This window comes from Chlorocebus sabaeus, chromosome 1 (genome assembly GCF_047675955.1).
Source record: "Chlorocebus sabaeus isolate Y175 chromosome 1, mChlSab1.0.hap1, whole genome shotgun sequence".
In the NCBI taxonomy this organism is placed as follows: Eukaryota; Metazoa; Chordata; class Mammalia; order Primates; family Cercopithecidae; genus Chlorocebus; species Chlorocebus sabaeus.
In genome coordinates this window covers 34,411,551-34,427,941 of record NC_132904.1, presented here as the reverse complement: position 1 = coordinate 34,427,941, position 16,391 = coordinate 34,411,551, and the positions used below count along the sequence as shown (strand labels likewise).

At 41.6% G+C, this 16,391-nt stretch overlaps 1 protein-coding gene across 4 annotated transcripts in view; it reads right to left on the bottom strand.

Moving 5' to 3' along the window:
- Positions 1–1,676: 1,676 nt before the first annotated feature.
- MPPED2 (metallophosphoesterase domain containing 2) overlaps positions 1,677–16,391 on the bottom strand; it is a 179,017-nt gene continuing 164,302 nt past the window's right edge. For all 4 annotated transcript variants that reach the window (XM_008003385.3, XM_008003348.3, XM_008003357.2 and 1 more), the window contains exons 5-7: positions 9,393–9,508; positions 6,118–6,231; positions 1,677–3,042 (exon numbers count right to left, since the gene is read on the bottom strand). In XM_008003385.3, the coding sequence (XP_008001576.1) occupies positions 2,924–3,042; positions 6,118–6,231; positions 9,393–9,508 (349 nt within the window). In that variant the 3' untranslated portion in view covers positions 1,677–2,923. The remainder of the gene's footprint in view (positions 3,043–6,117; positions 6,232–9,392; positions 9,509–16,391) is intronic.

The window sequence follows — 16,391 nt, the reverse complement described above, 5'->3', positions numbered from 1 at the left end:
ACCCACCTCAGCTTCCCAAGTGCTGGGATTACAGGTGTGAGCCACCGTGCCCGGCCACCAGTCTTATATCAGCTCTCAGAGGGCATCAACTTATCAGTACAGACACAGAATGATTAAAAGGGCATGGGCTATGTACAGATCTGCTTTTGAACCTTCCATTTTTCCTAGGGAAAGTTATTTAATTTTGGTACATCTTACTTTCCTATCTGTAAAGTGGGGCTTATGTGACCTTACCCAGGATTCTGTGAAGATTAGAAACAAAATACACAACCTGCTCAACAGAGTGCCTGGTGATGGAAGGATAGGAAGTGCCCAATTTGTAAGAGCTGTTTTGAGTATTTCCTTGTTGTAAGGCCCAGCGTAGAAAGCGCTGGGCATCTGGACAGTGATTACGAATGCTTCAGAGGCAGTTCGTGCATATGAAATGGTGGACTGGCTGAAGAAAGCTTTATCCACAAACGAGTCTGCCTTCTAGATTTAGTACACTGGGTAGCTTCCTGCCTCCACAAAATGGAAAGCAATTTTAGTAAGTGCTTAGCTCAATTAGTTTGTGTCCAGACGAACTCTCAAGGGCTGTGCATACACACTTGTCATCATGATTACCCACCTATGTCTGGGAGGCTTGTTTTTCCAGAAGCCACAGGCCTGAGTCTCTGGCTTCTGGTACACTAACCAGATGAAATTGCCATTCAGTAGCTTACCTCTCACTCCAACCCCCTAGGATGTGGCTTTACGTGAACACCCTCTTCTACTGATGTAGAAGGTCAAGGAAGGGTGGTCCATTTGTCATAGTACCTCTTTTGGTCCATGTTAGCTGCGACGGTCATGAGCTCCCTCTGGGGAGCCCATGGGAAGCTCAAGCATCTGCTCTGCAAGCTTGACCCAAATGTCTACCACAGCCTATGGTGACATCCAAGATACTTAATAACTATTAATAACTACAACAGACCAAGATGGTTACATGTGAATCTGAGCGGGAATTCTGGCCTAGAACATTCTCTCAAATTCTGCTGGTACCGAAATCAAGAATTCCTTTCAGAAATTGCACCAAAGGATCCACAATGGGTAGAAAGGAAGAAACATATATCCAGAATACAATCCAACGAGCCCTGACACATAAGACTTTGGGGGTGCACTGCAGATCCAAGATTATGCTGTTTTGCTTCAGTGGTTCTTCCGTGTGATGTTTTTTATTTTATCTGTTTTTCGCCACCCTTCTGCCTATCCCCTCTTGGTTGCCACAGCATTTTGTGGGTGAGCATCACTAAAAAAACCAGTGAGAAGGAGATGGTGACTGCTCTTGGGGAAGATGAGAATGTGTAGTGATTACTGTGTCATAGACTGTTTCCCTAAACTCACTATCAAAAACTTGCCCAAAATACATCCACAGCCTTAACTGCAGTCTCTCTGTTCCTGTGGAAATTACAACAGCCAAAGATGAAATCTAAGGCAAGAGAGATGACAGCATGATGGAAGGAAAGAGTACACTGAGTGCCTTATCGATCTATCTGCCAGCCTGTGAATGGTGGATAATAAAAATTTATTGAAAATTAGGGGAAAAAATCACTTACTCTAATTCTTCTGAAAGGCATTACTGATGCTACATATGAATAAATCCCTCCTTCCTCAGGACGAAACTACCATCCTCCACCAGCCAACCCTCCAAACAGCACGAATTTAAAAATCTTGCAATTTTATTTGCATATAAAGGCCGCTAGATATAGAATATCACAATAAATTTAAAGAAACAACTGCTTTCCTAAATTTCATTAACAAGGTAACGTAAAATAGAATAAAGCTCAACAGCATTTACAATGGGAAAACAGAAATGACTATTAGCGACAATATTTTGTGCTAGCGAAGATTGCATCGACACACAGTGCAAAATGGGAGAGGGGAGAGGAAGTAAGAAGACAATTTGGGGTATTTAAATAGAAAGGACAACTAAGCCTTATTTTAGTTAGCTTCCATTGCATCCATTTAAGTCTATACACGCCTGTAACTGTACCTAGATTTAACTCAAGCTCTTTAAGACCTTGAGTTCTGAGAAAATATGTCAGTTCCTTCCGACTTCTGATGTGCTGCTATACAGCATCCCTTTGCAGTTGTACTGTCCTTGGCAATATTAAACTCCTAACGTAGTCATAATACACAAAAAATACTTATATATATAAACCCATATTGAAAAGGAGTCTGCATGTTCATTTTTTTAACCGTATGAGATACCTGCTCTTGACAGATTCCATTTCTGTATTTTTAAAGCTAAAATAATTTAAAAGAAACAAACAAACAAGAGACCTTGTATAACCACAATAGGAATCTCACTAGCTAAACCATCCTTTAAATGACAGCCATTTTCTTCTCAATGCAGCTTTCTTTATAGTGAGTGTGAAAAGACGTCTTTTCCATGCCTGCTTCTGTTGAGAAGATTGCTATAAATCGGGACCACATCTGCAAAAAAGAAGCATTACCAAGAAAACAACAACAACAAAACATCGCAAATTAAAATATTTCAAACAACACTCTTAAACAGTTGTGCAAATCTCTGTTGGTTTTTAAAACACTGCCTACCTGTTTCTTATTTTTTTCTTTCAGCTTAAAGCATATTAAAATAAGACTTTTACCACTTTTTAAAAGAAAGCTTGGCTGTCCTTTGGCGAACACTAACAATTTACAATGGCATGGCCTTTGAGAAAACAGAAGTCATTTTACAAATTCACAATGTTCCTCTGATTTCAAATGGATGCCCCATTTAAAATAAAATAAAATAAAGAAGAAGCACAACCTCTAGCATCATTTGTGTTCCAACAATTTACAAAAAGAACTCACAGGGTTTGGAAATAAGTAAGAGAATGTAAGTTTATAATTAGAAAAATGGCAGTTTATAGACCTTCCCTCACATTCCAATAGGGCATTTAGAGCTTCAGGAACCCTGTGGGTTTGGAAGGTCAAATATAATTGGAGGGTTGGTCGGTTGAAAGCTGACTGTACACGTCGAGGCATTGATGTACGTTGTGTAACCGTCGGTCATGATGCCATAACCTGTGGGGAGAGAGTGTCACATTTACTGTAATATATTCAAATGAGAGTGACGGAATATAGGGCTGTCAGGCAAGGAAAACAAAAAAATTTTGTCAATGGGCAGTGAGATGAAATTCAGTTGAGCCTCCTCAGATATAATGACTTTCAGAAGCTACTGCCCAATTTTACTCTATTTTCTTTAAACGGGAGAATCTTCTTCAACTAAGAGCGATTATTTTTTTCTTTATTTCCATGCTAAACTTGTTGAAGAAGGGCTGTGATTTCTTTACCAGGGAGAATAAAGAAAAACTTTTTTTCCTCCTTTTAAAATAGGATTTTCATTTCAAAGCCTTGTGTTAACGGTTGAGTTCTAGGGAATAAAATGAGTGATAGAAGGATTACTCCTCAGGGGCAAACACAGCCAAATTCCAAGTGTGATATGGGGTAGGTGAGGGGGAAAGGATACTGCATTGAGAGTTAAGAAATGTAGACACTTAATTTACTTATTTATGAAATAATCTCTTAACTGTCTTTACGAAAGTTAACCATACATGATTTTTGAATTGTGTGGCCTTAATACAATTCCATTTCATTCAAAAGTGTCCACTAATCGCATGCCCAAGTGATGTGTAGAAACATCACCCTAGGTCACTGTTTCCTAAGCCTACCTGGATACTAGATCTTCCCATATGCAATATAAACCTTTTGTGATTTGTCCGGAGCTGCGCGCCCCGGCCATGGCAAGTAATTATTGACGATTAAACGCCTGAGCGCTATTCATTTCCACCTCTCACCTCCTTCCTAAATTTGTCCTTTTCCCCTGTATTAAATACCTCACACAAGATGGCGCTCTTCCTGCTTCTTCTTCACCCATCTTTCCCGCGCGCGCGAAAGTTGTTACTTTATAGCGCAGGCGCAACATGACGTCCGACCGTTGAAACCGAAACCTGCCTGGCCACGCCCTCCGAAATGAGATCATTTCCACCTTGGCCCAACCCCTTCCTCTCCAAGTGTATATAAGGCACTGCATTACCGCCATTAAACGAGACTTGATCAGAGCACTGTCTTGTCTCCATTTCTCGTGTCTCTTGTTCCCCAAATTCCCACTCCCTCCTCCAGGGCCTGCTTCGACAATCCCGCGGGCCGGGATAGTGATTTATTGGGAGAAAGCTGTTTCCCTAGGTGTTTGGTATATATGTTCCCTTGATAATTTTTACTATGTTAAAATGCTTAGCATGTTTGCAAGTTTGCACATTTCCCTTAATACCTTATATTTGCCTTATAGCCTCTTCAACTAAGATTGTAATTCTATGTGGGTATCAGGCTGTTATGGCGCATAAAAATATAGCTGTGAAAAAAATAAAATTACCAAGATATATAGAAGTAACTGAAAAGGCTTTTTCCACATTTGCTAAAATTTCTCCAAGTAAGCCTGTGGAGAACTTAATGAGGGTCAATGGAAAAATCCCTTAAGAAAAGAAAAGAGGCATTTAAAATCTGCGCTGTTTAGTTCTGGGGTCATAAAGTCTTGTTATCTCTCTCCATCAAGAGGTTGGTATTTGCCCTCTTCCTGCCCTCTTCAGCTGTCTTAAGTGAATAAAAGTGAGACAAGTTTATTTGAATATGATCTCCTCCCTTTTAGGCAAGTTTATTATTTTGGGGCTTCGGTGGAATTCCCCAATTGTCTGGCTAGTTTAAAGGTAATTAATGATTTTTTTTTAAGGATAAAATGCAAACTCAGAGTCATGCTGTAGGAATTCAGATCTGTTTTCAGAATAACAGTCCCCCAGAAATGTTGCTTAGTTTACATATGAGGCCCCACCTCCCTGGTCCCCGCTTCAGGCACTCCCCCATCACTGGTGTTCCCTCCATCATACCTTAGGGCAGTATCCTCCTTTACAGGGAGCACAGCTCAAAGCCAGGGCAGGCTGACATCCACTCTCTGGGAGCTGCACCCTGCTTTCCACCCACTCAGCTGGTACCTGCACTTGGAGCAAGCTGAATTTTCTCTGGCCTCAGTAGGATGATTTTCAATATGCTCTTTATTACCCACCTAACCAGGAAGCCACTGGATTTGTGGGCTTTGAAAAAGCCAACTTTGCTTTTTGCTTCCTCAGGCACACAGCCTTAAACACCTCAACTTGACTGCAGATTCATAAATAACTCCAGAGAGCTGCCATAAGCAGGAGCTGGAGAGAATATAGCGGCTGCCCACGTAAATACGGCCATTGCACACAAGCGTGTGTAACTGGGAAAGTCGGCTAGGGACAGAAACCCTTAGGCTTGCTGAAAGAAGGCTTTGTGTCTGTCCCAAAGCCCAGATACCCATGATTTGAAAAAGGTGGGTTGGAGAAAACCCAGATCCCTTGAAGGTTCCTGTGAGGCTTTTGGTTCTGTGAACCTGACTCAGCTTACCTTGAAAGGCAGAAAAACGGCAACTGGACCAGTTCCCATTTAAGACAGATTTAATTATTCTGCTTAACCTCAGCCTGAGCTAATAGCTCTGTTGACTTCTGAGAAGTCTGAAATAGTTTTCTGAGGTTAGTAAGGAAAAGTCTACCTGCAAATGTGCATGTTCCCGCCACTTCTGTTACATACCTTTCACTGCATGTCCCAAGCTATTTTTCAGAGAATGCCTTGTCTTCCTGGGTCTTTGTGTTAATTCCGTATGAAACACAATATTTACAGGTAGGAGGGGACTATACAGGCTTAAAATATCTTCTAATATCCAGACCTTTTCTTCTAACTCTCTTAAGGAGAAAATGACTCCTTGTGTACCTCGGAGTTGCTCTAAAGCAGTGGTTATCAAACATTCCTCGTTAAAGCCCTGAGATTCCAGAAGCTGTCAGGGGGAATGCTGGGTTTGCAGTAAAGTAGACCAGACGTGCTTCCTACTTTCCACTCTGCTTACAAGAGAGAAGGTCCACATAAAATATGTATCAGCTTTATATACAGATATTTCTCATAAGACTTCATCTTATAAAAGGGTCGCGCTGCTAAAAAGTTTGAAAACAACTACTCCAGTTATTCCTAGTTGTAGACTGAGATCTTGGATAGAGACATAACATGTTTTGAATTCTTTTCCGCTGTTCTTACCTTCATGGATTCCACCAAACACATGGAGCTTGGGCCGGACTCGCCTCTGAACCGTGTTTAACAGCTCCACACAGCCCACTCTTTGAAGCTCCTTTGGAACCCAGTCTCGAAAACCTAAGGGCAAAATGCAATCAATACACTTAATTTTCTTTCTTCAGGTAAGGTTTCATTTAGACTTTCAGGAAGCCATAACTCACAGAAGGTTTATTACATTATCTGTAATCCTAGCCCCTCCATTAAAGCTCACAATGGCTTTTAAGAAACTTCTCACTCGTCACTTTGTCTTCTTTAGATTCTTGAAATTTTTTTTTTGGTTTCCATTTTTTTTTTTCTTCCTGTTAATTAACATTTTTTTTTTCTGTAAGAGATTTGATTTATTCAGCCATGGGTTTCAAATCTTCATGAGCTCAGTGACATTTATTCCCGGCAGTCCCATAATATCTCTTTCTCTGTCAGTTCAGTTACTTTCTCTTTTTTATTACATCTTTCTTATAGCAGTTTACTTCTAAGATGATTCAAAGAAGAAGGACTGGGAGGGCTGCCTGTAAACTGGTCACAAGATACCCAGCTCTCTTTAGATACACTAAGTCTTACCTCTTGTGGTTCCCGATGACCAAAGCTTTGGAAAGCCAGGTTGTCGCTGTGGTCCTGTCCTCTCCAGCGACAGGCAAAAATGTGACCTCACAGTGGCATCCAGCAAGCTGGGGCTAATTGACTACTTTTAAAGTAAAAGCCACTTAGTTCTACACTTAATGCAGAAAATCCATAAAAACTGACATCAATTATAGCAAAAGTCAGCTATCTGGATGATTATGGCCTGGAATGGAATCCATACGCCTCAGCAGGATAGGGCATAAAGAAGGCAGGTAGGATGAAAGGCTAAATTGTAATCTCTGGAAATCCATTCCACAGCGCCATTAGGTTATTTCTATTATTTAGAAATAACTGGGCAGTAAGGAACAGCTTTCTGCTTTGTTGGGTCAAACTGCACACATGAACGTTCAGTGTCTCTGTAAAGACACATTTGTGGGGGTTTAAGGAGTGACCAGAGAGTCTGAGAATAGATGGAAGTGAGGTCGCTAGCAAAAATCTATTCAGCATTTTCAAAACTTTTTAAATGGTGGGGCAGAATCCTTAAGGTACATTGACTGGCATATTACCTCATGCATGTGTTTTTCCTGAAGGGGGAATATATTCCATTTCATATGCAAACATCTGAGAAAGCATCTTACTCATACCGTAATAGTGAAGTCCCACAGCAGTGTGGCGCCCCTCACCAGTAGGAAGACATTCAAAGCCAATCTTTCCACTCCCCTCTCCAATGTCACGTTTTCACAAGAATCCCGATAGCTGTATCAACCAAGGTTCAATAATACCTTATGAAAACTTTGCCTGACCTTTTATTTGGGATGATGTAGCTGTCACTATTCTCTACTCACAGCCACTCTCTCATTGACTCCACCTTTACCATAAAGAGAGGGATGCTAGCTTCCCTATTAAGAGTTTCTGGGATGTCTAAAATCCTTGGAGTCTACAGTTCAGACTTACTCTTATTGCCATTTGCTTTTATACCAAAATCAATGACTTGATAAGTTTGTTCTGTTCAAAGTTATATTTCAAATAATACCCCAGTCATGTAAATGTTTCTCTGCTGAAGATGGCCAAGTCCCTTGAAATAAACAACCAAAGGGGAATCATGTCTGCACCCAATTAGGCTGCTCAGACAAAAGGATGAAGGTAGCTGAAAAGATAACTCTGTAGGGTGCTCTCACTGGGTAACTCGTGCTGATCAGCAATTTAATGATGTAGCTACTCTAACGGTTGTAAAATAGGGAACTTAATTATGACTTGATAAAGGTTGTTGGCAAGTGTAATGTTTTAAAACATGGGTTGGGGTGGTCTGGGGATGATGAAAAAGCATGGGAATGGTGATTCTGAAGTGTTAAAAAAGTGAGGAACTGCTGGTCCTGTGCAAATCTGTATAATTCCCATGTCTGCAAGAGAGCTGGCTCTTCTTCTCTTACTTCCCCCATTACTAAAACGTGCCACTATGGCCTCCGCTGTGGTGCTCACTTCCACTGTTTCTTTGTGAAACATGGGCCACTTCCCCTGCAAGAGAAGGAGAGAAGCACCAAGTGCCTTGGAGGAGAAAATATCTACAAAGGTTGAACCTGCATTAGGAAATGAGGGTTAGTTTTTTTTCCTTTTCTTTTTAGGGATGACAGAGGAGGGGAGTAACATGGATAAAAACTCCAAACCACAGGAAAATTTGTGGAAATTATTTATATTTGTATGAAGTGTTTTTCCCCTCTCTCCAAACCAACATGATTAAGAAACTCTTTAAGCACTGTACACTGAAAAATGTGTTAAAAGGGTAGATTTCATGTGATATGTGTGTATGTGTGTGTGTTTAGCCACAATTTTAAAAAGAAAGAAAAAATCGAACACTTCTATTAAAAGTGGAACATCTGAATTTCTTGAGCACACCTTAGTTGTTTAGAAAGGGTCCTGGCATAATGAGTACTGAGTAGATGTGGAATCAGGGTGGTAGTCCTTGTTGAAGAATGTTCTGTAGCTAAACCAACAGATAACAAGTTCGTGAAAAATTAGTAGATAATAAGTCAAATGATCATTCTCTGACCCGTAATGTGGCTCACTCGTGGGTAGGCTTTGAAGCACACAGACAATATAAATCTGGATGCAGGCTCCATGTGCCTGTAGGATAAGTATCCTTAAGTAACTTTCAGCGTTAAGTTCTTACTGAAATACCTCAGCTTAAAAAAAAAGGATTCTTTTCTAAAATTATCAGCTCAAATGTTAAACTCTAAAGGTCTCCCAGGTTCCAGCATTATATGGAAAAGGAAAATGAGCTCCTTTGAACAAAAATTTCCATCATTTCATTGCCATTCAAAAGCCCTGTGATTGGGAGGTCGGTATCTTCCTTCCTTTCTCCACCCCACCCCCTTACTCCAAAGTGAATACAGTTCTTAAAATAAATTATCAAGCTCAAAAGACTGTGGTGCACCATACTCATTTGATTTTTCCCTGACTTGACTAAATCAAAAAATTTAATTTCAAGAACACCTGTAAGCCCAGCAGAACTGCTGAGTTTAATTATCATACTGAGTTTCTTTAAAGACATCGACTTTTCTTTTCGTATTCACTTTTTTTTTTTTTTTTTTTGGAGGAAAATGATTATGTCCCTGAAGCATTATTCATTATGCCTGGAAAAAAAAGGCATCTGGATGACAAAGGACAACCTTTGCTTCACTTACCTAGAGGAGGTCCATGTGTCATGAGTATGTCAATGCCCTCAGGGATGAGGTTCCACTTGTCCAGCAGAGACTGACCTCTGGGTAGGTTAAAGCCCCATCCATTAAACCACGGGGTCCTTTGGGGGAGATAATGCACATGGTATCAGGCCAGCAGAGCCACGGCTCCGCTCTGCAATATTTCTCTCTCGCACATTCCCCCACGGTTTGCATTGCTCTCTTTTCTCTTTTTGATGGTTGGCCCTGGCAGCAGGATGCTTTTTTGTTGACTGCTTCAAAACCAATCCATTTGAAAGCAAGCGTGGAGCCTACGAATTGTTCCACTAGAAAGGGGCACAGGAGCCTTTACAGTGGAGACTTTCCCAGCAGGCCTCTATCAAAATCTTGACAATGCTTTGTCTTCCCCCAAATCTCAGTGCTTCCTAAGATACCCAGCCCTGATCCAAAGCATTTCCACCCTTCCTGTAGTGTCTCACAGCTAAGAAATTCTGCAGTACTCCTTCTCCCTCGCAATCACTGTGGAACTACTTTTTCAGAAAGATTCTCACTAAGTCCTTGGAGAAAAGGATGAGGGCTCTGATACAGACACCTCTGTCCATTAAGATGGTTTGTATACCCTGGAGTGAGATTTCCAAAAAAAATGGGGGCTCTGAAAAGTGAGAAGGAACACAGTAAACAGAAAGTAAATGTAGAACTTTTCTCCTGCCACCAAAAGGAAGATTTGGGGACATCCCTGGTCACTCTGGAATCTACTCTCCTGACAATGGACGTGAGCTTTTTCCAATCCCAGGAACTTCTGCTCCAGGAATGAGTTTTTGAGATTGATGTTCCAAGTAGAAGGGAATGAGTCTTTGTCCATCCACTGAGCATTTCTGATTGGTGCTGAAAATGTCTCTACCATTTAAAATACAGGTAACAGGAGACTGATCAATTTCTCTCTGCAAATACTACAGGCTAAATCACATTAGAACTAAGTAGTTCCCAGTGTCATCCTATTCCAAAACAGAGGTCTAGATCTTATCAGTATTCTTTAAAACTGTTCCATTTTGTTCTGTGGGTAAATTCTAATTTGCTAAGGCATACACGTAACAAACAAGTGGGTCAATTTTCTGGCCAAGCCCAACTTACCCTTTCAGCTTAACCCGCCCCTTCCATGCCAAATGAAAGAGGTAAACCTGTGTATAAGGTGACCCTAACCTTGTCAGTCACAGTTAATCAAACGGAGTGTACCCTTATTTAAAGCCAGTCACTGGCCAGACTAATCAGATTCTTTCAAGAATTTGAACTTAGAAACACTGACACAGCATTCATTTGGTGGTGGACACATATAGTCAAGACCAGAGGGAGAAGAATGGTCATCGAAAGCCATACAAAAATCTGTGGTACACGTGCAAACCTCAGTTCATGCTGATATGGTGGAGAAAGTTCCAGAGAGGAGACTGTGTAGCCCTAGCCAGAAAAGGAGAAACCAGGAAAGTATCAGACTTGCTTCCTAACCACTTTCCAAGTCCTTAAGACATGCCCAGGGTGCTTGCTCATAACAGAAATAAAAATATGAGAAGAAGAAGAATTATTATAGCTATTATTTTATTTAATGCTTTTTCTGTGTCAAGGTACCACTCTAAGCACTTTATTTGTATTAACACATTTAAGCCTCGCAGCAAACTCATGAGGTGGGCACTATTATCATCTCTATTTTACAATGAGGAAACTGAGGCACAGAGAGGGTTAGGTAAACACAATTAACAACTTGGATATAAACCCAGGCAGTCTGGTTCCAAAACCAATGTTTACCACTATGCAATTCCTCTTCTTATATACTATTTGAATTAATTTTCTCCTTGCTCTGGGTGAGACTCTTCTGTACTCTTTCAAGTTTGGGTATCTTGTTGCTTGAAGCCTAATGAGCTCTGAACTGGAATAATGTATCAATTTCATGGTTCTGAAATCCAGTAATAACATGGTGGAGTGGACACCTATTGCTTTTGCCTGTTCAGATCTTTCCTCCGTCTTTTGGTGACAACATCTGAGTTTGTTTGGAGAACCACTCCCTTTCCCACTCAGTACATGTGCTTCTGGTAAAACTGATTCCATCGCTGCTCTAGACTGAGTCTCAGGGATGTACATATGACCCAAGTTGTGTCAACGAGAGTCACCCTCAGGCTTTGGCTGGTGCTATCTAAGAAGAGGTCATGGTTTTTCTCTCTGGGATCCTGAGTCTTAAGACTTATATGAGCCTAGAATTGCCAGGGAGCTATTTTATCTGTCCTATAGATAGCCCTTGCTTGAGAAACCACCACAAGAAACTCCAGACAAAAAAAAGAGGGCTCTAATGATGTTGTTGAACACGTGGATCCAGCTTTACCCGAAGCCAACTGAACTTTTCCTTCTACGAGCCAGTAAAATCTTGTTCTTTTTATTAACTTTAGTTAGATCCAGTTTCTTGAAACTTCAGAAGTCCTAATATATACAATTATTATATGTACTTGGGGTAAGCAATAATGTCTCCTCCACTCCAAGATGTCCACATCCTAATACCTAGAACCTGTGAATGTTACTGTACATGGCAAAGGGAAATTAAGGTCACTGATGGAATTCAGCTGACCTGAAAATAGTAAGATTATCCTGGATTATCTAGGTCAGCCCAATGTAACCCCAAGGGTCCCTAAAAGTGGAAAAGGGAGGTGGAAAAGAAGATCAGAGTGATGCAATGTGAGAAGGACTCAACCTGCTATTGATGGCTTTGAACACAGAAGGAGGAGACTAGGAGACAAGGAATGTGGGCAACTTGTAGAAGCTGGAAAAGTTAAGAAAAACCCAGATCTTCCTATAGACTCTCCAAAAAAATGCAGCCCTGCTGACACCTGGATTTTAGTCCAGTGAGACCCATGTCAGACTTCTGACCAATATATTTGTAAGATAAATACATGTTGTTAGAAGCCACTAAAGTTGCTGTGACTTGATAGAACAGAAATAGAAAATTGATACAGTACCTACAACATCTGAGCTGGCTATAAAAGGCAGGCACAGGGAGTGGCCCTGGGCCTCAGTTGACATATGGCACATGGTCAGTCAACACAGCCCCGCCCCAGCCACACTGCCTTGCTCAGTTAGATGCAGTGCTTTTAGAGAGGAGAAGGTAGTGCTCTCTTTCCTACCTCAATTTGCTTGGGAGGCATCTGGCATTGGAAGCCTGGGGATAATGCCAGGTAGACCCTTTTGGAGTTCAATGAATTGGTCTTTCTCTCTTGTCCTTTAAGATTCTTCACCTTCAGGTTCTTAAACATTTTTATTAGAGTCTAAAATAGAGCTTTTATCATTCGGGATGCCCATCCTTCCTCTTCATTTTACAGTGACCCTCTTCTAAGGTTTGTCTTAAAAGTAAAAACAAAACAAAAAGGCAACTTCGAAATCCAATGAAAACTCAGTGAACATTTTGGACAAAGAGAGGCAGACAAAAACAAGCAAAAGCATCTGTTTTGCTAGATTTTGAAAACAAGTTTCTGGGCCTATGGTTCTCATCTGGACATCTGATAAAGAAGGATTTTAACAAGTCTCAAACACACTCAGGTAGTTGGTACAACGAGGGGATCTGATTTTGCTGTCAGCAAGGACAGTCAACCTTTGATCCCACAGGACACCCAAGGGCTTCCAGAGGCAAAAGAACAGGGCTTAAATTTTTCAGTCTTTCTGGTTTTCCCTTGCAGAATTTTCTCTTAAAACTCCAAAGCCATATTCCCCCAGGAAATCCTCAGTTTTATAAGTGCTCTGTAAAAGATAAGACAAACCTATGGCCTATATTTACAGAGACCCCAAATTTCATTTGGTTAATGTTAAGCTGTGACAAAATCCAGAAGTTTCCAAGTTAAGGGTGAACTTTAACAATGTCTGTCTTTTATTTCAACTCAGATCCTTAGGTGTATGAGAAGAAGAACAGTTATATTCCGGGAAAAAAGAAAAAAAAGAAAAAAAAAAAAACATTTATCATGGCCTTGATGTGCTTTTACATAGAACTTTTACATAAGTTATTGGATTTAGTTCTTCACAGCAATTTTTAAGGTAGGTATTATCAACTCTATTTTTAGGTAAAAACTTGAACATCAGGGATATCAAGTAACTTGTCCATGTTCCCAGGACCAGTAAGTAGTAGAGCCAAGATCTGAACCTGGATCTGCTGGCTCCAAAGCTTGGGTTCTTCCGTTGCACAATGCTGACCAAAACCTACTCGCCAAATTTCAGTTTCTGCTCTCACATAGGTAAAGTAAAAATGAGGCTGTTTCATACAGTGTCTTAGTCTGTGTACTGTACAACTCCAAGAGGTGCCATGGAATTGTGCAACTGCGGTGGCCTTTGGTAAAACATAGTATGATATGGCTGTTCTGGGGGCTCTCCAGCCCTCTAAATCCTCTAGGTAAGGTGTTTCCACAAGACAGTGGCAGGCAGTGGGAAAACCAGGCCACTGATGGATTCCAGAATTATCTCAGCGTGGCATAACAAATGGGGCATACAGAAGTGGGGAAATGTGTGTGCTAATTCTCATGCTATTAATTCACTGGCTCACCTGAACCTTAGGTTAGCAAAAGCTCCCCACTGGTTCAGTTTCCTCACCTGAGAAATGAATGAGTGAATGGACTCAATTACTGGATTTCAAGATTGCTTTTAGGTTGTAGAAATCTCATGCAGAAATGCAATGCACAAAGCGGGCAAATGCAAAGGTGGGGACTGGGAAGAAGAAACTTGGAGCCTGCTCACTCACTCAGCTCCCTCCTCTTTTCCAACATGCACCTCTGAGCACAGCTGGCCAAACCTGCCACTTGATGATCTTTCCATGTTCTAAAAATCCCAATATTTTATAGTCCTGTGCAGATTATCCATGTTCTGAGTAATTGCAGTGAACTGCTCTCAGTGAATTACCTAAACTGCTTGTTAGGGACCAAGTCTAGTGTGAGAGAAATATCTATACAGAGCAGAACACTGAATGTGTCAGTGCCAATGAATAATGCTTTATCCAGTTGAGTTTCAACCTGAAACATGAAACCCCAGCAGTGAGCCCATCAGGGGTTCACTGGAAAATACGTGCACAGCCAACCTCCAGAGCCCCACAATGGGTTTTGTTGTGTGGCAATAGGGGGCGAGGGGGGAAAGGAGGAGGGGGGAATCCAAGGGAACAATGTCTATTGCTTCAGCCAAAGGACTTAATAATTAGCTGTGACTAACAAATACCACATGGGAACCAACTTGTAAGAAAATGTCCCACAAAGCACCCTATTGCCAGTGGGCCAATTTGAGCCTGCAACCTCTTCCCTTCTAGGGAGAGATTCGAAAACTAGAAGGAAGGGGAGCAACTCCATCTGCCTGAAGCCACTGGACCAAAGACTCAGATGGATGGAAGCTGGGGATGCTTTCAAGGCACCCTCCCCCTTGCTCTTGAAATTGCAAGCACTTCGTCTCCCTGGGCTGAAATTCCAGGGGCAGGGGCTAAGGGAGTTAACATAGGCAGAACTTACTCCAAACAATGTCAATACAAAACAGGTTTTCTTTATGGAAGCAAGTTGGGACAAAATCGCTGCAAAGGTCATCTGTGTTTGCAGTACACAGTACGGTGGTGCAGGCAGAAGGGAGCTGCCAAACCATAAATCCAGGGAGGCTTGGACAGGTGAATAGCTATTTACTCCCCCAGAAACTTCAGTGGGGGCTGGGTGCGTCCTAGGAAAGCAGGATTTGGAAACAGGACGTTGGTGCCTGTTATCCTCAGGTGGGCTACTCAGCGTCACAGCCCTGGTGTTACAAATCAACGTCTACAAATTTTCAATGCACAGACAGGTCCTGAGCTGGCTGCATCACAAAGACTTGGGTTCTTATTATTATGGTCTCCTGGGCACCTTCTGCAGGGATTACAGCTTGGAAGCCTTGGGGCAGCTCTGCTCGGATTTGGCACAGAAGCTGTGAAGGGGAAAGTGCAAAGATCACATAGCACCCAGACTTCAGGAGCTGGCAGGCTGGCTGTGCCACTTAGCGTAACGAGGACCTGTAGGCTCTTAAAAAATTAGCCATTCTTATTCTGAAGGCAGTGGTTAAGAGCATGGATTATGGAGTCAAACAGACCCACGTTCAAGTTCCAGACTGGCCAATTATTGGCTTCTCTGGACTTCAGTTTTTACAAATAAAAACAGAATGTTTGCCTATGTGGATAAAATGAGTGAACTTTTGTAAAATTTTTGGCACACAGGGTTAATGTACCGCCTTTAATTTACATATGATATATTTTAACACGCATGTATGTGTGTGTACATATATACAGACACACACAAAATTGCTCATATTATTTTTTTCTTCCTAGAATTTCCCAAGCAATGGCTCATCAAATCATAGACCCTCCTGCTCCAGACTTTTGAAAAGTCCCCAATGAATAGGCAAGCATTACTGGATGGCTAGACAGAGCCTGATTTCCTCTGGCTGATTACTTATTAAAAGGCACTTCCTCAGTTCACTTTTGAGTGGAAGTTTTTCAGAAAGCCATTCGCTCACTCGCTCACTCGCTCGTTCCCTCACTGGCTCAGTCTTGCATAGACAATCCTGTGGAATGCAAGAGCACAGGGCAAAACGGTTAGTCAAGGCTGCTTAGCCAGCTAGTACAGGTGGTTAGATTTTGACAAGATCTTAAATTGGGGAAGTTCAGACAAGGGGTTACTTTGGGTCCTTGGAATATTTATAATAGGGGGCGCAGAGAGGTTCACCGAAGGAATTGACAAGCTACTAATTAATGCCATCACTGCTGCCAGGCACCTCTATTAAGCAAAACTCAGAAACGGAGAGCCAATTTTCACATACACTTTCTTTTCTAAATGGTAGTAGCCCTTCTGAATTGCAACCTTCTTCACGCCTGGCACTCCCAGCCGCCATCGGCCCCTCTCCGACTGCACATCACACCAGGTCCAAGAGAAGCTAATTTAACCACCGCTGGTTAAAATCATACTGCACTTCACAGCGCCTTTCACATGC